We start from the raw sequence: 25270 nt of genomic DNA on the forward strand, positions 1-25270 counted from the left end.
ACACCGCAATTGTTTTGTTAAATGTTTTTAAATAAGAAAATGTATTTAAAAATAATGAATATTGTATAAAAACACAATACTAAACAATAGAATGTAGTGCAATAAACTTGTTTTATTAAGTTTAATGTACAGCATTTACCTTGGAGATCAAACAACTTAAAGATGCTGATGGAGTTGGAAGAGAAAGGCTGAACTGAATAACTGAATAACTGAATCTAATTTGCTGATTTTTGCCCTTTTCGCCACGCTTTCATCACTTCCATCTACAGGAGTTTTCGATAAAAACCTGTCCAATGAGATCTGTTTCATCCTCCCTTTCAAAATATTTCTGAAATGAGTTAGGCAAGTGTCATTAAATAGCTCCATCGCACGCCCAGTTGCAATTTTTTCTGGGTGTTTCTTTTGAATAAAGTCTGAAAGTTTCTCCCACATTCCCAACATGTCCTTTATCTCACTTATAGAGATAACCTCCTCCTCCTCCATGTCATCTATTTCCTGCAAAACCTCCATGTGCTGCTGCGTCTGTAGCTCCTTTAGCTCCTGCGTTGTCAGTTCCTCGGAGTGCTCCTCGATGAGCTCATTGATGTCACCTTCCTTTATATCTGCGCTCGCTGCCTCATCATGTCTGACAACGGAGTGAATGCCGGTCCTCTTTTTAAAATTTTCGAACCAGCCCCAACTGGCTTTAAACAGCTCGCCCGATGCCTCGTCCATTGAAGTGCCTGGGGTCTGCTGCAGCAAATCAGCATAAATAAGCTCGTGCCTTCTCGCAGATTATAGCCTTCGTCACAGTATCTCCTGCGAGCTGCTTCTCCGTTAACCACACCATTAGCAGCTTCTCCATATTTTCATGGATAGATGTCCGCTGTTTAGAAATTATTTTAACGCCCTTGGCTGGAGTTGTAGCCTGTATCAACTCCTTCTGCTTCAGTATGGTGCAGATCGTAGAAGTGCTATGCTCATACTGCTTTGCCAAGTCAATTACACACACACACCTTGGTCATGTTTTTCGATAATTTCTTTCTTTAATTCAATGTACATCAGCCGCTTCTTCTTCTCAGCACTGTCCTTCGCACTTACTTTCTTCATATCCATGGTTGAAAAAACGAAGTTTTGAAAAATATCTGCAAGCACAAATGCGAGCACAACACTGATGCTTCAACTAAGGGCTAACCACTTAAAGTGAACGAGTGAGACATGTGATACTGGGCTGATGTTGTAGCGTTCACTGTGATGTTCGTTCGCTGCGCCAACTAGCGGTGGGGTATCTGAAGCTGGCTCGTAACCCGAATTTTAGCTCACAACTCAAAGCAAAAGATAGGCCGAGAGATGGCTCATATCTTGAAAAACTCGTTAGTCGGGACACTCGTAAGTCAAGGCCCCACTGTATATATAGACAAACACATACACACCTATATACACAATATAAAAAAATAGGTATGCATATACATACACATAATGGAGTATTATTCAGCCACTAGAAATACATGTATCTTAACAAATGTTTTTTAATATGTTTTTATTGATCTGAGAGAGAGAAGGAGAAAGAAAGAGCAACTGGCTGCCTCCTGCATGACCCCTACTGGGGATCATGCCTGCAACCTGGGCATTTACACTGACCAGGAAAAGAACAGGTGACGTTCTGGTGCAGGGGATGATGCTCAACTGAGCCAGACAGGTAAGAGGAATCTTAGCAAATTTTTGTAAATGCTGATATCCTGCCATTTGAAACAATAAGGATGAACCTGAGGGCATTATGCTCAATGAAATAAGCCAGAGAAAAACACTACATGGCATAACATGTCTGGAATCTAAAATAAGTCAATAGAGTACGAAAGTGGTTGCCAGGGACTGGGCAAAGGGGACGTTGGGAGAAGTTGGTAAAAGGGTACAAACTTTCAGCTAAAAGATGAGTAAGGTCTGCGGATTTAATCTATAACATGGTGACTAGAGATGGTAACACTGTATCATATAATTAAAAACTGATTAAAGAGATTAGAACTTAAAGGTTCTCACATAAAAAAAAGTCACCTTTAAAATTTTTAAAAATTAAGTCAATGTAATAAATCTACATAAATTGGAAACAAAATTAATAGAAGTAAAGGGGAAAAGAGAGAGGAGGAGGAGCTAAATATGCCTATTTTGCTGTTCTTTTTGCTTCGGTAACCAGGAACCAAAAAGATATCGTTTAAAGGAAAGAAATGTACTTTTATTACTTGATTTATCAGTACAAATGCATACAAAAATAGTATTAACATAGTCAAAAAAGTCCAGTGGTACAAGAGTGGAGAGTAATAGCAAAATGCATGGCAGGGTTAACTCTCTCCACTGAGAGTTATATAATTACACTAGAGGTTGTGCACGAAATTCATGCAGGGTAGGGTCCCTAACGGCTGACGGCTGTGGCCTTGCTTCCCAGGCTGCCAGCTGCCACCCGGGGCCTTCCTTCATCCCGCACTGCCCCCAGGTGGTCAGCACACATCATAGCGAGTGATCGAACTCCCAGTGAGTCGAACTCCCGAGGGGACATTTTGCATATTAGGCTTTCTATATAATAAAAGGTTAATATGCAAATAAACCGAACGGCTGAACAACCGGTCACCATGATGCACAATGACCACCAGGGGGCAGACGCTCAATATAGGAGCTGCCCCCTAGTGTTCAGTGCGCTCCCACAGGAGGAGCACCACTCAGCCAGAAGCCGGGCTCACAGCTGGTGAGCGCAGTGGAAGCCTCTCCTGCCTCTGTGGCAGTGCTAAGGACCCCGAGGGGTCCTGGACTGTAAGAGGGCGCAGGGCGGGCTGAGGATGGTGTCCCCCCCCACCCCAGCAAGTGTATGAATGTCCAGTAATTTGACCAGTAAATTATGACTGTTCTTAGAAATTCAGTTAGTTAGCTCTGTCTCTAGTGTTTAATAGTCTTCCTAAATCATATCCACCAGTACACATGAAGTTTTTCTTTTCAATTTTAAAAAAATAATTTTATTGAGGGCGCAGAGAAACATCAAGGAGAGAATATCACTGATCATCTACCTCCTGCACAACCCCTACTGGGAATAGAGCCCACAACCCGGGCATGTGCTCTTGACCAGAATTGAACCTGGGACCCTTCAGTCCACAGGCCGACGCTGTATCCACTGAGCCAAATGTCTAGGGCATGAATCTTTGTTTTATCTCTGTCAAAGAATATTCATTTGTAATCTTTTCACATGTGGTAATAATCTTAAATAGCCAACATTTGGCATAATTCCTAACACAAAAATAAAACAAAAAAAACCCAATCTTTATAACATTATCTATATACCAAAAATTATCTACTTTCCTGATTTTTGTCAGCAGAATCATGTACTTTCTACGAGCAAAATTTAACAGCAGCCTTAATTACCTCCAACAACACTACTTGTGTAGGAAAAATATATTTTTTTTATAAGGACATTCTCTCAGAAAAGGGAGAATGTTGCTTCTAATATGTTGAGTTCCAACTGTCTCTAAACTAAGTAGCAATTTAAATAGTAATAGATGTTACTGGGAACCATAAATAAGCCTTAAGAAAAAAAACAAAAACCCATCTACATGAACCCACCTTACCTTGTCTCATCAACATCAACTGGTGCTCATGCCTGGCTGCTTCCATTTCTGCCTCCAGCTTCTCTTTGGCTTCTCTAATGTTTCTGTCGACCTGCTCACGCTGCTGCTTCTCCATTTCGTCAAGAGCCTTCCATCTAGATGCATACTCAAATTCAAATGTCCCAGGCTGAGCAAAACGTGGTGGCTGTTCTCTTTCCCTACGTTTACAGTTAAAAACATACAGAAGTGTATGTTTAAAAGGTAAAACAGCTAAAAATAAAAGAGCATCGTTTACTGAGCACTCACAATATTCACAGCACTGTCAGGAAAATATTCTACCTGAATTGCCTCGTGGCAATACTGTGATGCAAATTTTAAAAAGCCTGATTTTGAGAAACTGCCCAAGAATGCCACAACAGTAATGAAATCAGAATTCAAAGCTATGCAATAGGATACTAAACCTGTACTCCCCTAATAATCACCTACATTAAGGCCTTTCTAGTATTCATTGAACAAATAATTTTACATAATGAATCTGCAACATATGAATCCAATGTGTCCTAAGTTAATTGTCTGGAATCAATTTATTTTCCCCTTTTAAGTAGTAACTTTTAGGGATAGTAGTAAAAGCATGTAAGAGATTACTAAATTTTTTTAAAAATATATTTTATTGATTTTTCACAGAGACGAAGGGAGAGGGATAGAGTTAGAAACATCGATGAGGGAGAAACATCAATCAGCTGCCTCCTGCACACGCCCCACTGGGGACATGCCTGTAACCAAGATACATGCTCTTGACCGGAATCGAACCTGGAACCCCTCAGTCCTCAGGCCCATACTGTATCCACTGAGCCAAACCAGTCAGGGCAAGCTTACTAAATTTTATGTACCAGGCTAATTGGCTAGGCCAAAATATAAATACCTAACATACTTCAATTGTAGTTATTTGTTCAGTACTCGTTTTCCTTGCTATTCTGTGAACTCAATAAAGACATGAAATGTCTGTTAACAGCTGTACCACAATGCATACATTTATTATTTACTACAGGCCCAGTGCACGAAATTCGTGCATGGGTACGGTCCCTAGGCCTGGCCTGGCCAGCGATCGGGGCCAACCTGTGGAGTGACCAGCGGAGCGATCGGGGGACCCCACTGGCACCCACCTTGGCCAGCCAGGCACCGCCCACTCGCCCCTCTGTGGGAGGCAACAGGCAGGGCGACCAGCGGGGTGATTGGGGAACCCCCGCTGGCATCCGCCTTGGCTGGCCTGGGGCCTGAGGGCTGGGGGCAGCTCCTACGTTGAGTGTCTGCCCCCTGATGGTCAGTGTGCATCATGGCGACTGGTCATTCCATCAAAGGGTCCCAGGTTTGATTCCCAGGCACAAACGTGGGTTGCAGGTTCAATCTACAGGGCACGTATGGGAGGCAACCAAAAGATGTGTCTCTTTCACTTCAATCTCCCCCCCCCACCCCCCCCACTTCACGCTCTCTAAAAATCAATGGAAAAAGTATCCTCTGGTGAGGATTAACAAACAAACAAACAAAAGAAAGCCACACTCCTCTGCTCCCTAGCACCCACTTTTCCCAGTCTTTGTCACCATATTTGTTTTACTTATATTATTGGTTACCCATTTTACCACCCCACACAGCATGAATTTCTAGTCTATTTTTTTTTTTAATTAAATCTTTATTGTTCAGATTATTACATTTGTTCCTCTTTTTTCCCCCCCATAACTCCCCTCCTCCCAGTTCCCGCCCCACCCTCCGCCCTCACTCCCCACCCACTGTCCTCATCTATAGGTGCACGATTTTTGTCCAGTCTCTTCCCGCATCTCCCACACCCCTTTCCCCCCCAGGAATAGTCAGTCCATTCCCTTTCTATGTCCCTGATTCTATTATAATCACCAGTTCATTCTGTTCATCAGATTATTTATTCACTTGATTCTTAGATTCACTTGTTGATAGATGCATATTTGTTGTTCATAATTTGTATCTTTACCTTTTTCTTCCTCTTCCTCTTCTTAAAGGATACCTTTCAGCATTTCATATAATCCTGGTTTGGTGGTGATGAACTCCTTTAGCTTTTCCTTATCTGTGAAGCTCTTTATCTGACCTTCAATTCTGAATGATAGCTTTGCTGGATAAAGTAATCTTGGTTGTAGGTTCTTGGCATTCATCACTTTGAATATTTCTTGCCACTCCCTTCTGGCCTGCAAAGTTTCTGTTGAGAAATCAGCTGACAGTCGTATGGGTATTCCCTTGTAGGTAACTGAGTTTCTTTCTCTTGCTGTTTTTAAGATTCTCTCTTTATCTTTTGCTCTTGGCATTTTAATTATGATGTGTCTTGGTGTGGTCCTCTTTGGATTCCTTTTGTTTGGGGTTCTCCGCGCTTCTTGGACCTGTAAGTCCATTTCTTTCACCAGGTGGGGGAAGTTTTCTGTCATTATTTCTTCAAATAGGTTTTCAATATCTTGCTCTCTCTCATCTTCTGGCACCCCTATAATTCTGATGTTGGTACACTTGAAGCTGTCCCAGAGGCTCCTTACACTATCCTCGCATTTTTGGATTCTTTTTTCATTTTGCTTTTCCGGTTGGGTGTTTTTTGCTTCCTTGCATTTCAAATCATTGACTTGATTCTTGCGCTCCTCTGGTCTGCTGTCGGGAGTCTGTATAATATTCGTTATTTCAGTCCGTGTATGCTTAATTTCTAGTTGGTTCCCCAATATAACATCGAGGGTCTCATTAGATTTCTTGTAGATCTCATTAAGTTTATCGGCGGCTTCTAAACAGTTCTTGAGAGACCTTAAAAGTGTGGTTCTGAACTCTATATCTTCCATTGACAATTTTGTCCTGTTTCTTTGTCTCCGCATTTTGTTATGCTTCCTCGGTGCACCCCCTAGTGGTCTTTGTTCGCAGTCTTATAGTTAAATCTTGATTGTTGTAGCTAATACCAGGGAGGGTTTGACCTCCAGGCCAAGTGGCTATGAGAATCAGCTGTGTCAGCAGTGAGAGAACTTCTGTCCTCTAGGGAGGTGCTAATCTAGCCTTTGCCTGAGGCTATCCGGCAAATGCCTGTGTGCAGGGCTTGGGCGGGGTGGGCCGAACAGGATCAACAGGGTGGGCCGGAGAGAGCAGTTATGGCGGCTCTCAGTCCTGTCCCCAGGGGCTCTGCCTCTCTGAGTCCCAGCACCCGCTGCAAAGCTCAGAGAGAAAGCTGCACTCGCTCTGACCGAAGCCAGACAGTCCCGCTTCTCCCGTTTGAGTCTGGGTCCCTAAAGACTCGCCCGGATCTGGAGCTCAGAGTCTGCGACTCCCTCCCGATTGAAAACGCCAACCACGCCCTCCGCCGCCAGCCCGCTCAGTGCACTCCGCACCTCAGAATTTGACTTCAGCACTGCGCCTCCTCTGAGTGTCCCTATGCGTTTCTCTTTCCTCCTAGTTGTAGGACTTCCACTCAGCCAGCGTTCCTGTGGTTCTGGGTGATGTCCCTTCTGTTTTTTGGTTTCACTTTTGAAGTAGTTGTTCAAAGCAGCAAACTCCGGCGTTAACCTATGCCGCCATCTTGGTTCTCCTCTCTAGTCTATTTTGTTCTCTGATACATCTTCATCACTAGGCATATAGCAAGCACTATGTATCATTTGAATCAAGTGAAATGAAAAACATTCAACTACACTAAAATCAAAAAATGCCAATTAAAATAAGAGGCAAAAAATAGTATTTTGAACAGACTATTAAATCTTAAAATCCTAACACCCAATTATCATGAAGAAAAATACTTTTAAATATACATCAATAAGTATAAATTGGTATAAAATTATTGGTGAACCATTTGGCAGTATCAATCAACTTATTTTAAAAAGGGAGAGGAAGAGAGAGATAGAAACATCAGTGATGAGAGAGAATCATTGATCAGCTGCCACACTGGCAAGGCTCTAAGTAGTTCTTTAAATAGTACTTCTGCCCAGCTGGTGCTGCTCAATAGTTGAGCATCAACCCATAAACCAGGAGGTCATGGTTCAATTTCCTGTCAGGACACATGCATGGTTGCAAGCTCAATGCCATGTAGGGGGCATGCAGTAGGGAGCTGATCAATGATGTTTCTATGTCTCTATCCCTCTCACTTCCTCTTTGTCTAAAAATAAATTAAAAAATTATTAAAATAATAATACTGATTTCTTTAAAAAAGTAAATTAAATAGTATCTCTCACTACTTAATAGATGTTTTATAATCTTCAGTTCATTATTTGGTTTTACAGGTTTTTTGGTGTGTTTTTTAAAATTGATTTTAGAGAAAGAGGGAGAGAGAAATATCGATGTGAGAAACATCGATCGGTTGCCTCTCATAGGCACCTAATTGGGAATGGAACTGGCAATCTTTCGGTGCACAGGATGAAGCTCAACCAACTGAGCCACACTGGCCAGGGTGTTTTTATATGTGTTTTCATGTTCTTATTTTCTATTCTTCGCTTCATTACTTATCATGTATCTCCACCACCTGAAATGTAAGCAGCATGAGAGCAGTAACAGTGCAAAGTTGCAATGGTAACACCTAGAACAGTGCCTGGCATCAAGATATTCCAATATTTGTTCAATTCACTACAGCTTTATTTATTATAATAAACAACTGACTGGTTAAAATGTATTTATACAGCCCTGACCGGTTTGGCTCAGTGGATAGAGCATCGGCCTGTGGACTGAAGGGTCCTGGGTTCAATTCCCGTCAAGGGCATGTACCTTGGTTGCAGGCACATCCCCAGTGGGAGGTGTGCAGGAGGCAGCTGATTAATGTTTCTCTCTCATGAATGTTTCCAACTCTCTATCCGTCTCCTTTCCTCTCTGTAAAAAATCAATAGAATATTTTTTTTTTAAATATATTTTATTGATTTTTTTATAGAGAGGAAGGGAGAGAGATAGAGAGCTAGAAACATCGATGAGAGAGAAACATCGATCAGCTGCCTCCTGCACACCCCCCACTGGGGATGTGCCCGCAACCCAGGTACATGCCCTTGACCGGAATCGAACCCGGGACCCTTCAGTCCGCAGGCCGACGCTCTATCCACTGAGCCAAACCGGTTTCGGCAGAATATATTTTTTTTTTAAATGTATTTATACAGCAACTTACATATGCATCAGCCCAGCCATTGTGGCTCCGTGGTTGAGTGTTGACCTATGAATCAGGAGATCACCATTTGGTTCCCAGTGAGGGTACATGCACGGGTTACAGGCTTGATCCCCAGTGTGGGGAGTGCAAGAAGCAGCCAATCAATGATTCTCTCTCATCACTGATGTTTCTATCTCTCTCTCCCTCTCCCTTCTTCTCTGAAGTCAATAAAAATATATTTAAATTTTTTTAAAAAGTTGCTTCATACTGAGTGAAAAGCAACTGATAAAATAATATACAATATTTTAACAATAAGCTAATTTTCTTTTAAATCTCTAACAAGAGATCAAATGTGCCAAGTTATTTATCTGGGTCCGCCCCCAACTCTACCTCCCAAAAAAATCTCCTTTTTAACTAATAACATACCAGAAGTATACTAATTAAATAAATATTCTCATTAATCTAGAATTCATTGTTTCTCTAACATAAACACTGCCAATATCCTTACCGACCCATCACAGACCATTATAAAAGTAGGGACTTTTCTAAGTATTAACTTAATGTTTTACCCATATACAAAGAAAACTAGCATTCCATGTAAACCTGGAATTATTAGGCCACTCTAAAAACCAGATTATATGACTAAAGAGAATAGCTTCTAATCCAACAATATTTGAAAACAAATGTGATGTAATAAATAGCCTAGATGGCACATATGTAAAATATCTTTATTACACAATCTTACTTATGATATTGTTGAGTTTTCTGCATTAGCTTCTCTGGCAAGCCATCTTCATCATCAAACTGCTCCATTGGCTCCACAATGACAGGACGTGGGGTCCTGGACAGGTAAAGAGCATTAACAAGGATTAATACAGTGTCTAAAATTAACATTCGCTTAGCAATGTTTTATAATTCCAAGATACATACTTGGAAACTGTCTCTCAAGATAAATTTCTCAGAACTTAGCATATATACTCAAAAATCAATTACCATTTGCTGCACCAGACACAGATGAACAACAGAGTCAAAGATGAATGCTTGTTTCTAGAGCACAGAGTCTATTTAAGATGACAGAGAAGTAAACCCACTATGAACCTTTATGAACATATAGTTAACCTTTAGAAAGTATGAAGGATAAGAATAGTAATGAGTACCAAATTCATGTTTTATGTATATGGTATCATGTTCCCATTTCCCACAACCTCAAACTCCCATCTCTGCCTACCTCTCATAGCCTCTGTCTGTGTTTAACCAGTCGTCTTCACAAAAGTCTTTCTAAAACATAAAATGAGACCTAAAAGGTATCAGCCAGGCATAGGGGAAGGAGGAGTCAGAAGATATAACATATTCAAGGAGCCAGATAAGGGGAAGAGGAAATCAAAAACAGTAGAAAGTAATGTAAACTCTAATTGAAAAATTTTTTGCCTTGGCTGGTGAGACTCAATTGGTTGGAATGTTGTCCCATGCAATGGAGGGTAACAGGTTCAATTCCCAGTCAGGGCACATACCCAAATTGTGGGTTCAATCCCTGGTCAGGTATGCATACAGAAGAAAACTAAATGATGTTTCTCTCTCTCCCTCTCCCTTTCTCTATCTCTAAAATCAATGGAAGCATATCTCAAGTGATTAAAAAAAAAAAAAAAAGACTCCTAGCGGGTTTGACTCAGTGGATAGAGCATCAGCCTGTGGACCAAAGGGTCCCAGGTTTGATTTCCATCAAGGGCACAATCTCAGTTGCAGTCTTCTCCCCAGCCCAGGCCCTGGTTTTTATACCCAGTAGCAAAATGCCTTCCAAAGAACAAAATAACCAATTTCCATTAGCACCAGGAGTTATAAAAACGCTCATGTGACATCACTTTAATTCACTGCGTATTTTTAAATATTTACCAACATAACAGATTTTTTTTTAAGTTTGTCTTTCTTTAATTACTAATTAAAAGTGATTTAAATATCCAGCACACCCTGCCTGGCCAGTGTGACTCTATGGTTACAGCGTCAGCACCAAAGGGTCTAGGGTTCAATTCCCAGTCAGGGGCACATACCTGGGTTGCAGGTTTAATCCCTGTTCCCAGTCGGGGCTCCTGAGGGAGGCAACCAATAGATGTGTCTTTCTCACATTGTTTCTCTTTCTCTCTCCCCGCTCCCTGCCTCCTTCTCTCTCTAAAAAAACAATGAAAAAAATATCCTCGGGTGAGGACTAACAAAAAAAAAAAAAAAAAATACTTAGCCATAAATGTCTCTCCTGAGTTAAAAGAAAGCCCTAGAGGTTGAAGGAGAACTGGTATGTTAGGAAGAGGTAATAAATTCTTTCTCAAAAAAAATTTAAAAAATGAAAGGGACAAATATATAGCAAATAGATTAATAAGACACATAACAAGGATTTGAGCTACATCAATATGGGCTTGATACCTGATAGGGGGCATACAAAGACAGCCGATAGATGGTTCTCTCTCATATTAATGTTTCTCTCTCTCCCGCCTCTCCCTCTGAAAATCAATTTTTAAAAATCTTTAAAAAAGCAAGTTTTTAAAAAAGCTGTTCTTGGATTTACCATAAATAAATAAATAAATAAATCCCAAAGGTAATAAAATAAGTAGTGATATAAAGGAGAAAGTCTAAAAATGTCTTGAAATCTTCCTATAAAACGAACAAAACAAAAAAAGAATAAGTATAAACTCTTAAAGCGTAAAAGAAAACAACAAACTGAAGCACATTCTGAAAAAAACTGTCCTGAACTCTTCAAAAATGCCAATGTCGTACCCCGCTGATGTGGCTCAGTGGTTGACCATCGACCTATGAACCAAGAGGTCACGGTTCCTGGTCAGGGAACATGCCTGGGTTTTGGGCTCAATCCCCAGTGGGGGCATGCAGAAGGCAGCTGATCAATGATTCTCTCTCATCATTGATGTTTCTATCTCTCTCTCCCTCTTTCTTCTGCTCTGAAATAAATTTTAAAAAGAGAAAGGAATACCTTAAGAAGCTTGATGTAAACTCTCTTTTGCCCCACTTTAAGAAATAAAAATTATCAAGGGCGGGGGGGAAAAAAGGACACATATGTAATACCCTTTGTAATACTTTAAGCAATAAAAAAAAAAAAAGCCTAATTAAAAAAAAAATAAAAATAAAAATTAGAAAAAAAAATTTCTTTTAAAGTGCCAATGTGGCACTGACACTTTGTCATTTGGAGAACTATTACAGATAAAGAAAAATGACAACTAAATTCAATTTGATTACTAGACTGAAAAAAGTTACAAAGAATATTACTATGCAGTGGGGAAATTTCAAATATAGACTATATGTTAGATAACAATACTGAATAAATGTTAAATTACCTCAGTGTGATAATGATATTGTAGCTTTATGAGAGAATATTCTCAGGAGACACATGCCAAGTACTGTATTCAGGGGTATAGTATAAAATCTGTAGCTGATTAACAAATGAATTTGCAAGCAAGATTTGAGTGTATATATAGTGTGGGGGTGGGTGGGGGGAATGTGGCAGATGCTAACAATTAGTCAATGCCAATACCATTAAAGGGTTGTTTTAAAGAGAAAATTTCTTCTCCTAACCAAAACTGAAATGGACACATTTTTTTTGCATTTTTTCTTTTTAGTCCTCACCTAAGGGTATGTTTTTATTGATTTTGAGAGAAAGAGAGAGAAAGCAGGGAAGAAGCATCTATTGAATGCCTCTAACCAGTGATGGAACCCAAAATCTAGATCTGTGCCCTTGACCGGGAATCAAACCCAAAACCCTTTGGTATACAAGACGACACTCTAATCAGCTAAGCCACCAGGGCAGAGTCACATTTTTCTGCTTTTTAGGGAAGCAACACCAACATTATCATTTATATTTTTATATATATTTTTTTTTAATTAATTTCAGAGAGGAAAGGAGAGGGAGAGATAGAAACATCAATGATGAGAATCATTAATCGACCGCCTCCTGCACGCCTCCTACGGGGGATCAAGCCTGCTACACAGGCATGTGCCCTTCACCTGAATCAAACCTGAAACCCTTCAATCTGCAGTCCAACAATGCTCTATACTCTGAGCCAAACATTATTTTTAAGTATCAGCTGGAAAATGGTAAAAATAGACCATTATACAGGGTGGGGCAAAATTAAGTCTACAATTGCATTATTATTTAATTATTTTCTATACAATCAACTGTAAACCTATTTTTGTTTCCCTCTCTGGAATTTTCATTGAATTTAACCTGCAATAATCATTTCAAAAATTTAAAAAGCAACCGGTTTGGCTCAGTGGATAGAGCGTCAGCCTGCGGATTCAAGGGTCCCAGGTTCGATTCCGGTCAAGGGCATGTACCCTGATTGTGGGCACATCCCCAGTAGGGGTTGTGCAGGAGGCAGCTGATCGATGTTTCTTTATCATCGATGTTTCTAACTCTCTATCCCTCTCCCTTCCTCTCTGTAAAAAATCAATAAAATATATTTAAAAAAAAAAAGGAAAAAAAAATTAAAAAGCTAGAAAGAGAAAAATTTAACTATTGAGCACCTATCATTCCCTGTGCAATTCTAGGCATGAGCATCTCTAATGGTCTAGGTGCGATTCTAATGTTTAACAATGTGGATACACCCTTATTATCAGAAATAAAGGTGTTTAATTTTCCTTCCTCCCCCTCCCCATTTTTCTGCCTCTTGTAATTTCAAAAGAGCTTAAGTACATACTTTTGCATATGTTAATTATATATACTGTATAAATACATAAACCATTTGTAATATACAGCATTTTAAGACAATTTAAAGAAATTTAAGAGAAATTTTGATTACACAATATGTCTACATTTAATAACCAAATCACTTGATTTAATTCAGATGTCTGAGATTCAGTCAGTTCATCAATAAATAATTCATTACCTAGTAAATTCCAAGACTGTACTTGGGGCCAGAAATATAAGGGTAAACAAAATAATCCCGAAAGTCTTCTAAGAGATAAAAGATTGTAAACAAAATAATCATTTTAAGAGCTATTAGAAAGAGTAACAGAGGGAACACACTTTAGATAAGGCAGTCAGGAAATCCTCTCCACGAAGTGACATTTTAACTGAGACCCACTAATCTAGCAGCCGAGAAAACAGCATCCTGAATTCCATGAGAAGGTTTAACTAACAACAAAGTTCGTGAGCATGGAGTCACAGGAAGAATAAACAACTCCACTTGTAGCACAATATAAAAAGCAAGAATGTGCCCTCGCCGGTTTGGCTCAGTGGATAAGCATCCGCCTGAGGACTAAAGGGTCCCAAGTTCCATTGCGGCCAGGGGCAGGTGCCCAGGTTGCAGGCTCGATCCCCCACAGTGGGGGGCATGCAGGAGGCAGCCAATCAGTGATTCTCTCTCATCGGTTTTGTTTCTATCTCTCTATCTCCCTTCCTCTCTGAAATCAATAAAAACAAATTTTTTTAAAGGCAAGAATTTGCACCAGTTGAGCCCAGTGGTTGACCTATGAACCAGAGGGTCAAGGTTAGATTCCCAGTGAGGACATATGCTTGGGTTGCAAGCTCAATCCACATTAGAGGACATGCAGGAGGCAGCCAATCAATGGTTCTCTCATAGATGTTTCTATCTCTCCCTCTTCCTTCCTCCTCTGAAATCAATAAAAACATTTTTTTCAATTTACTAAAAAAAAAAAAAAAAAAAAAAAAAATAGCATCAGACTAAACTTCACCACTTATTAGCTGAGCAATCTTCTTAAGCAAATTACTTAACATCTCTGGCCTAATTTTCTCACCGGAAACATGGGACAATTAATAGCCAGTGTTGTTATGGAAATCTAAGAGGTCACGATTATGAAGTATCTAACAGATAATAAAATATTCAATACCTTGCCCATTCCATTAAAAGTATTTTTCAATTATTCTAAAAGCTACCTGTAAGAACTTGTTAAATATTTACCAATTCCTACACCCTAGCTTGTCTGGCTCAGTGGATAGAGTGTCAACCTGCTGACTGAAGGGTCCCAGGTTTGATTCTGGTCAAGGGTACATGCCTGGGTTGAGGGCTGGATCCCCAGTACGGGGTGTGCAGGAGACAATAGATCAATGATTCTCTCTCATCATTGATGTTTCTCTCTCCCCCTTCCTCTTTGAAACCAATAAAATACATTAAAATAGGTATAAATATATACCTATATATTTACCTAGCCATACAAAATTAAAATGGCTACAAAAAAGTACCTCTCAATAATAACCCTAAATGTAAATGGATTAAATGCTCCAATCAAAAGATGTAGAGTAGCTGAATGGATACAAAAACAAGGCCCAACTATATATGCTGTCTACAAGAGACCCACCTCAAAACAAAAGGCACACACAGGATGCAAGTAAAGGGATGGGAAAAATTTTCCATGCAAATGGAAAAGAAAAAAAAACTGGGGCCCTAACCAGTTTGGCTCAGTGGATAGAGCATCAGCCTGGGAACTCAAGGGTCCCAGGTTCGATTCTGGTCAAGGGCATCTACCTTGGTTGTGGGCACATCCCCAGTAGGGGGTGTGCAGGAGGCAGCTGATCGATGTTTCTAACTCTCTATCCTTCTCCCTTCCTCTCTGTAAAAAATCAGTAAAATATATAAAAAAACAACAAACTGGAGTAGCAATACTCATATCCAAAAAAAGAGACTTTAAAGGCATCATGCTAAGTGAAATAAGCCAGTTGGAGAAAGATAAATATCATATGATCTCACTCATTTGTGGAATATAATGAACAAATAAACTGATGAACAAAAATAGAGCCAGAGGGGGGAAAAATATCCTAAAATATAATAGAAGTAATCCTGTTATTTGCAGATTTTTAATATTTCCTACAATTTTTGTGATATCATACTATGTTAGTACAGTTCTGATATTATACTTAAAATCCTTTTATTCTTGAAATATTAATGTTTATTGCATGTAATATTATTATATATAAGATCATTTTTCTAAAATTAAAAAAAAAAGAACTTCAATGGCAAACTGAAAGGCATGTTAATTTAGCAACAGGTATAATGACCTTCTTAATTACATAAAATTAATTTTAAGTAAATGGAGAGTTATACCATATTCATGGATTAGAAAATGTCAATACTGTGAAAATGTCAGTTTTGCCCAAATGAGCTGTAGACTCAATGTAATTATAATCAAAAGCCCAGGAGAGCCCAGGCCAGCCAGTTCAGTGGTTAGTGTCAGTCTGCATATGGGAGTATTGGAGGTCCAATCCCCACCACCCCCCACCCTTTGGAGTGCTTGTGTGAGGCAACCAATAGATGTCATATGAATGTCTCTGTCTCTCTCTTTCTCTCTCCTCATTCCCTTTCACTCTGTCTAAAAGCAATGGAAAAAATATCCTCACTCTTTGGGTAAGGATAAAAAAAAAAAAAAAAAAAAAGGCCCAGTAGGATGTTTAATTGACAAACTGATTTTAAAACACAGTAAGGTTATAAAAAGAAAAAATGATAACCAGAAAAAATTTGAAAAACAATAAAGTTGGATGATACTACCCGATTTCAAAGCTTAGGCTAAAGAAAGTACAGTACAGGTCAAGGAAAGAGAAAGAGTGCAGGTTTTCTTTTCCAGACTTTTGATAGAGGTAAAAGGTAAAAAAGAAGAAATACTCTTTACAATTAATGGTGTTGGAACAAATGGGTATCTATATGAAAAAAAATGAATTGTTACCTTATATCATACTCCAAATGGATCACAGGTATAAGTTAAAAAAGCTATAAAATGTCTCAAGAAAACATGAGAGATGCTTTATTACCTACCTTAGGAAAGGCAATGATTTCATACAACATTACAAAAAGCACAAACAAACCATAAAAGAATATATTTGATAAATTAGACTTCAAAAAATATAAAAATTTCTGCTCTTTGTAGAACACCATGAAGAAAATTAAAAACCCACAGACTGGGAGAAATAGTCATGATACACACCTGTATCCAAACTGGTTAATGTGATAAGACAAACCACCCAATTAAAAAAAAAGCTTCACCAAAGATATGAAAAGAGTAAGAGGACATGAAAGATACTCATCATTAATCATTAGGAATATAAAATTTAAACCACAATGAGACACACCTACACTCAGAATATCTAAAAAACAGAGATACTATGAAGTGTTGATACAGATATGGAGCAACTAGAACTTTCCCATTCAATGCTGGTGGGAGAGTTAAATGGTATAACCATTTTGGAAGGGTTTGGCAATTTCTTACAAAGGTGAATATACAGCCATTAACTCTTAAATATTACCCAAGCCACATGAAAACATAATGTTCACAAGTCTTATACACAAATGCTCATCACAGCTTTATTGATAATAGTCAAAATTTGGAAGAAATTTGAATGTCCACCCTTAGGTCACTGGACAAACGGTGGTTATAACCATACGATGGAATACAACTCAGCCATGAAAATGAACAAAATCCGAATACAATTACAAGAATGCAATCTCGTTAAAAAAAAAAAAGAATGCAATCTCGTAAACATTATGCTAAGCAAAATAAATCAGACACGCCGAAACCGGTTTGGCTCAGTGGATAGAGCATCGGCCTGCGGACTGAAGGGTCCCAGGTTCGATTCCGGTCAGGGGCATGTGCCTGGGTTGCGGGCACATCCCCAGTGGGAGGTGTGCAGGAGGCAGCTGATCGATGTTTCTCTCTCATCGATGTTTCTAACTCTCTATCTCTCTCCCTTCCTCTCTGTAAAAAATAAATAAAATATATTAAAATAAAATAAAATAAAATAAAAAAATAAATCAGACACAAAAGAGTACATGCTATATGACTTCATTTTTATGAAATATTAGAAAAGGCAAAACTGATTTATAGTAACAGAAAGATCAATAGTTGTGTAGGACAGGAATAAGGAGTGGGGAATAAATGCAAAAGGACACAAAGGAACTTTTGTTGGATGATGGAAGTATTCTTTTATCTTGTGATGGTACGTTGTGTAAATATATATGATTTGTTAAAACTTGTTGATTTAAAATTGAGTGCATTTTGATGTAAGTAAATTACACCCCAATAAAGTTGATGATTATGTCATTCTTTCATTCATTATTTAAATATAGAGACATACCTTGTTTTATTGCACTTCACAGATATTGTGTGTTTTTATAATTTGAAGTTTGGGGGCAACCCTGTGTCCAGCAGTCTACCATCATTGCCATTTTTTCAATAGCATTTTCTTTTTTTAAGCAATAAAGTATTTTTAAATTAAAGTATGTACTTTAGACATAATGCTATTGCACACTTAATAGACTACAATATAATATAAACATAACTTTTACATGCACTGGGAAACCAAAAAATTCATGTGACTTGCTTTATCACCATATCTGCTTTATTGTATTGGTTTGAAACAACCCAAATTATCTTCTCTAAAATTTTGCTGTGCATATAATAGATGTTCAGAAAGTTAAATGAAAATCATAATCTGAAACATTCCTAAGATTCAAGTATGAATCCATATACTTAAGTTAGATGAAAATATGACCCCAATTCCTAGAGGTACACAAAAATTCTTATTAATCTTCACTGAGTATTTACTCAATACCTACTGACCATATGCCAAGGCAGTATGAACTACAAGGAAACAGAAATCCAGGACAGAAAGAAACCCATATGTAAAACAAGATACTTAAAACTTACGTTGTTAGCAAGAATGCCCCATCACCACATCTTTCCAGAGCCTTTCGTGCAGGAGGTTTCGCTGCAAATTCTACAAAACCTTTTCCAGTAGCTCTACCGCGATCATCCACAACCACAACCGCTTTCTCTACTGGACCAAACTGGGAAAATGCTTGCTCTAGAAGCTCATTGGAAACAACTGGAGAAAGGTTCTTGACAGTCAGGGCTGCTCCATGTGTAGCAAAACGAATTCGGAGAGGTCTGCTCTTCAAAATGGTGCCATCCAGCTCTGCTTTTGCAATTTCAGCCAGTGTTCTGGATTCCTTTTTAGGAGGAAAAATCACTTTTTAATGATATCAACACAAAAAAATTTAAAATAGTGGTTTGTTTCTAGGGAGGCTCGCTCGGTAGCTTTAGGAAATGACTGATAGAACCACTTTATTTCTGTCTTTCAATTTTGGTAGCACAAAATTAATTAAAGTTAATTTTCAAAGTTAATTAATTTTAGCCCGACCACTGAGTGTCAGACCTAAGAACCAAGAGGTCACATTTCAATTCCCATTCAGGGCACATGCCCAGGTTGCTGGCTCGATCCCCTGTAGGGGGCATGCAGGAGGGAGTCGATCAATGATTCTCATGATGTTTCTATCTCTCTCTCTCTCTCTCTCTCTCCTTTCCTCTCTGAAATCAATAAAAACATATAAAAAGTGAGTAATTTTAAATGTTCTAGAAAACCCCAAGCCCAATGTCCTATTAAAAGCCATCACTTAAAGGTTATCTGCTCACAAAAAATTACACACTACTAATTATTCCAAGCAATATATTTTAAAATCTCCTACATGTTAAAAGAAATACTGTACATAATTACTATTCGAGACCAAGTACCAGTTACTTTTACTACAAACTACTGTAAAAACAAAGTGTTCAGCCCTAATCGGTTTGGCTCAGTGGATAGAGCATCGGCCTGCAGACTCAAGGGTCCCAAGTTCGATCCTGGTCAAGGGCATGTACCTTGGTTGCGGGCACATCCCCAGTGGGGAGTGTGCAGGAGGCAACTGATCGATGTTTCTCTCTCATCGATGTTTCTAACTCTCTATCCCTCTCCCTTCCTCTCTGTAAAAAATCAATAAAATATATATTTTTTTAAAAAACAACGAAGTGTCTATGCATTTTTGATATTTATCTTTTTTTGCATTGATATTTTAGAGAGCAAGGAAAGGAGAGAAACATCAGTGTGAGAGAGACACACTGATGGGCTGCCTCCTGCATGTCCCCTACCAGATAGGTATCCAGCCCCAACATAGTCATGTGCCCAGACCAGGAATCAAACCGGAAAACTTTCCATGCATAGGACGAAGCCCAATCAACTGAGCCACACCAGTCAGGGCAATATTTATCAATATCTTAATAAAACATCTACCTCTCCAATGTCAGACAAATTGCCTTTCCTTTCTATTTCCATTTTTCTGTTATACTAGAGGCCTGATGCACAAAATTCATGCAAGAGTAGGCCTTCCTTCCCCTGACTGCTGGCACTGGCTTCCCTCTGGCACCCCGGGATCTGGGCTTCCCTCGCACCCCCGGCTTCGTCTGGAAGGACATCCGGTCTAATTAGCATATTATGCTTTTATTATTATAGACTAAGAGGCCAACCACTCACCTGCCTGCCTGATCGCCCCTAATCACTCGCCTGCCTACCTGATCACCCCTAACCCCTCTCCCTGCCTGCCTGATCGCCCCTAACAACTCTGCCTGTCTGCCTGATCACCCCTAACTACCTCTGCCTCGGCCCCCGCTGCCTCAGCTTCATCCAGAATGATGTCGGAAGGTCATTTGGCTGTCAGGTCTAATTAACATACTACATTTTTATTATTATAGATTATCTGTGAAAACTATCAGGTATTGTTAATCACTTCTGCAGAAATACTTTCATGGGCTACATATTTCTCAGCATTATACTGAAAGAAGCACACACACATACACATTCATGGGTTATAAGAGTTCTCTCCATTTCATAGAAAAGCAAGTGCACATGCACTTATAAACTAGAAACCACAAAAGATAATTCTTGAAAAGAAAGTATAGAATGTAGGCATATAAAACAATAAACAACAACCTGGTAAACTTAATAATGCAAGTACAGTGGGGCCTTGACTTACGAGTGTCCCAACTAACGAGTTTTTCAAGATACAAGCCGTCTCTCGGCCGATTTTTTGCTTTGAGTTGCAAGCTAAAATTTGGGTTACGAGCCAGCATCAGATACCCCACTGCTAGTTGGCGCAGCAAACGTCACAGTGAACACATCAGCCCAGCATCATGTGTCTCACTCGTTCACTGTTGATTTGACATACGAGTAATTCGAGTTACGAGCTCCGTCGCAGAACGAATTAAACTCGTAAGTCAAGGCCCCACTGTATGTTCTTTTTCTTTGTGTTGTGAGAACTCTCCAGAGAGATGTAAAAGAGTCTGTATATGCATTTGTAAGAGTACAAATATACTATCTTATAAAAAAAGTTTGAAGGTCATAAGAGCTCTTTATTCAATCCCTAAAATGTTGACAGCTTCAAAGTACTACACTTATGCAAAAGTCTATCTACAAAGCTAATATTACAAAGACAAATGAATCCAACATTTTTACAGATATTCAAAATGGACACTTTCTTTTGTACTCTTAATAGAAGTAGTACTAGCAAATATTTAATGAGTATCTAACTAGGGATAGTTACTATGTATTTAATATATCATATAACCTAACAATGCTGTGAAGTACATTTTAGGAATGGAGTCTTGAATTTAAATGCTGTCCGGTATAATTGGGAATGGGAAGGAACATAAGGAAATGTCACAGGATGGTGATAATGTTCTATATTTTGATAGGAGTTTGAATTAAACAGATGAATGTAATTACCTAAAATCCCCAAATCAGCCCTAGCCCGTTTGTCTCAGTGGATAGAGCGTTGGGGCAGAATGAAGGGGTCCCAGGTTCACTTCCGGTCAAGAGCATGTACCTCCATTGCAAGAGGCAACCAACTGATGTGTTTTTCTCACATCAATATTTCTGTCTTTCCCTCTCTCTTACACTCTCTAAAAATCAATGGAAAAATATCCTCAGATAAGGATTTTTTAAAAATCACCAAACCATACACTTAAGAGTTGTGCATTTTACTGTATGTAGATTTCCAATACCTTAAAAAATAATACTGGCCCAGACATGGTGGCTCAGTGGTTGAGTGTCTACCTATGAACTAGGAGGCCACGGTTCAATTCCCGGTCAGGGCACATGTACGGGCTGCAGCTAGATACCCAATGTGAGGGATGCAGGAGGCAGCTGATCAATGACACACTCTCTCCCTCTCCTTTTCCCTTCCTCTCTGAAATCAATAAAGATATATTTTAAAACAAAAAACTGGACTTTAGCATTTCAGAGTCATGGACTGATGAATAAAAAGAAATGAACCAGGTATGTGAAATAACATATACAGCCTGACTAGTGTGGCTCAGTGGATTCAGCATCGTCCCATGGACCAAGAGGTCCCAGGTTCAATTCCCAGACAGGGCACATGCCCAGGTTAAGAGCTCAATCCCCAGTAGAGGGCATGCAGGAGGCAGCAGACTGATGTGTCTCTCCCATAGATGTTTCTCTTTCTTCCTCTCCCTTTCTATCAATGAATCAATAAAAATATTTAGCCGCCGCCCACGAGGAAGTAAGTGGCTGCAGGTCCCAGAGCTGGTTCAGCACGTCGACTGCCCAGAGTCCGCAGCCGGGAGCCCAGAGGAGCTGAGAAGCCATGGCCTATCACAGCTTCCTGATGGAGCCCATCAGCTGCCACGCCTGGAACAAGGACCGCACACAGATTGCCATCTGCCCCAACAACCATGAGGTGCATATCTATGAGAAGAGTGGAGCCAAGTGGGTCAAGGTGCATGAGCTCAAGGAGCACAACGGGCAGGTGACAGGCACTGACTGGGCCCCTGAGAGTAACCGCATTGTGACCTGCGGCACAGACCGCAATGCGTATGTGTGGACACTGAAGGGCCGCACGTGGAAGCCCACCCTTGTCATCCTGCGGATCAACCGGGCTGCTCGCTGTGTGCGCTGGGCCCCCAATGAGAACAAGTTCGCTGTTGGCAGCGGCTCCCATGTCATCTCCATCTGCTATTTCAAACAGGAAAATGACTGGTGGGTGTGCAAGCACATCAAGAAGCCCATTCGCTCCACCATCCTCAGCATGGACTGGCACCCCAACAACGTGCTCCTGGCCGCAGGCTCCTGCAACTTCAAGTGCTGGATGTTCTCAGCCTACATAAAGGAAGTGGAGGAGCAACCAGCACCCACCCCATGGTGCTCCAAGATGCCCTTCGGGGAGCTAATGTTCGAGTCCAGCAGTAGCTGCGGCTGGGTCAGCCATGACAGCATGGCTGATGCTGATAAGAAGATGGCAGTCACAACTCTGGCCTCTGAAACGCTGCCACTGCTGGCCGTGACCTTCATCACAGAAAACAGTCTGGTGGCTGCGGGCCGACTGCTTTCCGGTGCTTTTTACCTATGACAGCGCTGAGCTTCGGTGGGCGGCTGGACGTGCCCAAACAAAGCTCTCAGCGCGGCTTGACAGCCCGCGAGCGCTTCCAGAACCTCAACAAGAAGGCGAGCTCCGAGAGCGGAGTGGCTGGCGGGGCGGGTCTAGACTCGCTGCACAAGAACCGCGTCAGCCAGATCTCCGTGCTCAGCGGGGGTAAGGCCAAGTGCTCGCAGTTCTGCACTACTGGCATGGACGGTGGCATGAGCATCTGGGATGTGAAGAGCTTGGAATCAGCCTTGAAGGACCTCAAAATCAAATGACCTGTGAGGAGAATGTTTGCCTCACCCCAGCTGCTGGGGGAGGGGTCAGGGAAGCTAAGGCTCGCTTTGCTGAGTATTTCTAGAGCAACCACAGGGGAAAGGGGGGGGAGGGGGTTGGAAGCTTTTCTTACCTATTTGAAGGAACACATGCCTTTTTCTTAAACAAATACTTTCATTTATTGTAAAAAAAAAAAAAAAAGGTCCCCAAAGCACTCTGCTAGTCATGAACTGCTTCAAAACATGGAGGTAATAAAAATACAATAGTAGATCCCTGACCGGATTGGCTCAGAGGATAGAGCGTCAGCCTGTGGACTCAAGGGTCCCATATTCGATTCTGGTTAAGGGCATGTGCCTTGGTTGCGGGCATATCCCCAGTAGGGGGTGTGCAGGAGGCAGCTGATAGATGGTTCTCTCTCATCAATGTTTCTAGCTCTCTGTCCCTCTCTGTAAAAAATCAATAAAATATATTAAAATTTAAAAAAAATACAATAGTAGAAAAATAAATAAAAATATTTAACATAAACATAACATATACCAAAACATTTAACTGTTTGCCATTTTTTCAATAGCATTTTCTTTTTTTAAGCAATAAAGTATTTTTAAATTAAAGTATGGGATCTAGGTGATGGGTGCATGCATAATCATTTCTGTCTCAAATCTTTCATAATAAAACTAGAGCACGAATTCATGCACGAGTGGAGTCCAGCTGGCCAGCACCGCGACGGGGGCTGATCGGGGCTGGGTGTGGGTGTGTGGGGAGGGATGGAAGGTTGGCCAGTTAGCCCCGCCCCCAATTGGAGTAGGGGGTGCTGATTGGGGCTGGACCGGCCAGGGGAGAGGGGCAGCAGGCAGATGGGGGGGGGGGAGGCTGATCAGGGCCCCCATAAAGCTGGTTGGCCGTCACAGTGCAAATCATAGCAACCAGTCGTTCTGGTCGTTCTGCTGTTCCGGTCGCTTGGCTTTTATATATACAGGCAGTCCTCGGGTTACCTCGGACTCAACAGACGTCATTTCATGGTTACATCGCCATCTCCCATTTACAGTATTTATAAAAAAAAAAAAAAGTTCCATCATTTCAACGTATGTACATATGTGCTTTATGCTTTTTATTATTTATTTACCACAAGTAAAGGTCAGGAATTGTTATCTTTCTCTAAATTTTTTTTTTTTACTGTTTCACTTCATTACTACCTTGTGTGTGCTCCATGTGAGTGACGTAGGTGCTTATGTAGGTGGGTTCCAACTTACAGCAAAAATCGAGTTACATCGCACTGTTCGAATAACCCAAGAACTGCCTGTATAGATGTTTGGGGGCAGGAGGATAACAACATGGTGAGGCCTTTGTAAAATTAAAGAGTGTTTCTCACCTCTTCAGATTCAGTCAGATAAATTTCATAATGTCTTTCTTTTGTTGCTGTTAATCATTCCCTGAGGATATTTTTCCCATTGATTTTTAAAGGTGGGGGGAGAAACATGGATGTGAGAGAGACACATCAATTGGGTGCCTCTCACAAGCACCCTGACTAGAGCTGGGGATCGAATCTGCAACCCAGATTCATGCACTTGACTGTTAATTGATCCAAAGACCCTTCAGTGTTCGGGCCAAAGCTCTAACCACTGAGTCGAGCCATGGCTTGGTGTGGGTGTTTTTGTTTTTGTTTTAAGGGAAGTGAGGAATCTCTATTTTTGTTAAATCAAGTAATTCTTTCTGAAACCGGTTTGGCTCAGTGGATAGAGCGTCGGCCTGTGGACTGAAAGGTCCCAGGTTCGATTCCGGTCAAAGGCATGTACCTGGGTTGCGGGCATATCCCCAGTAGGAGATGTGCAGGAGGCAGCTGATCGATGTTTCTCTCTCATCGATGTTTCTAACTCTCTATCTCTCTCCCTTCCTCTCTGTAAAAAATCAATAAAATATATTTTAAAAAAAAAAATCAAGTAATTCTTCACTGTTGGCAATGAGTTCAATTTTTTATACTTCTTGGCCCAAAGAAAATGTTTATGCAGTCAGAATTTTCAATGGCATCACTCTTTTTAAACGTTTATGTTGTTCAATTAAAAATATGTATCTGAAATGAAACTAATGATTTCTTTACTTCTTGCCTCAAAATAATAACTTTTTTTAAAATATGCCCT

The 25270-nt window shown here is 40.2% G+C and overlaps 1 protein-coding gene and 1 pseudogene across 13 annotated transcripts in view; one reads left to right on the forward strand and one right to left on the reverse strand.

The window, feature by feature from the left end:
* Positions 1 to 25270, reverse strand: part of PSPC1 (paraspeckle component 1) — a 135554-nt gene that overhangs the window by 102070 nt on the left and 8214 nt on the right. For all 13 annotated transcript variants that reach the window (XR_004966385.1, XR_004966381.1, XR_004966383.1 and 10 more), the window contains exons 2-4: positions 18319 to 18620; positions 9413 to 9508; positions 3588 to 3784 (exon numbers count right to left, since the gene is read on the reverse strand). Coding sequence is in view for 1 of the 13 variants with exons in the window: in XM_036301726.1 (XP_036157619.1) it covers positions 3588 to 3784; positions 9413 to 9508; positions 18319 to 18620 (595 nt within the window). In the remaining 12 variants the exon portion in view is untranslated. The remainder of the gene's footprint in view (positions 1 to 3587; positions 3785 to 9412; positions 9509 to 18318; positions 18621 to 25270) is intronic.
* Positions 22022 to 23336, forward strand: LOC118651971 (annotated as a pseudogene).

Source organism: Myotis myotis, unplaced genomic scaffold (assembly GCF_014108235.1).
Source record: "Myotis myotis isolate mMyoMyo1 unplaced genomic scaffold, mMyoMyo1.p scaffold_m19_p_3, whole genome shotgun sequence".
Taxonomy (NCBI): domain Eukaryota; kingdom Metazoa; phylum Chordata; class Mammalia; order Chiroptera; family Vespertilionidae; genus Myotis; species Myotis myotis.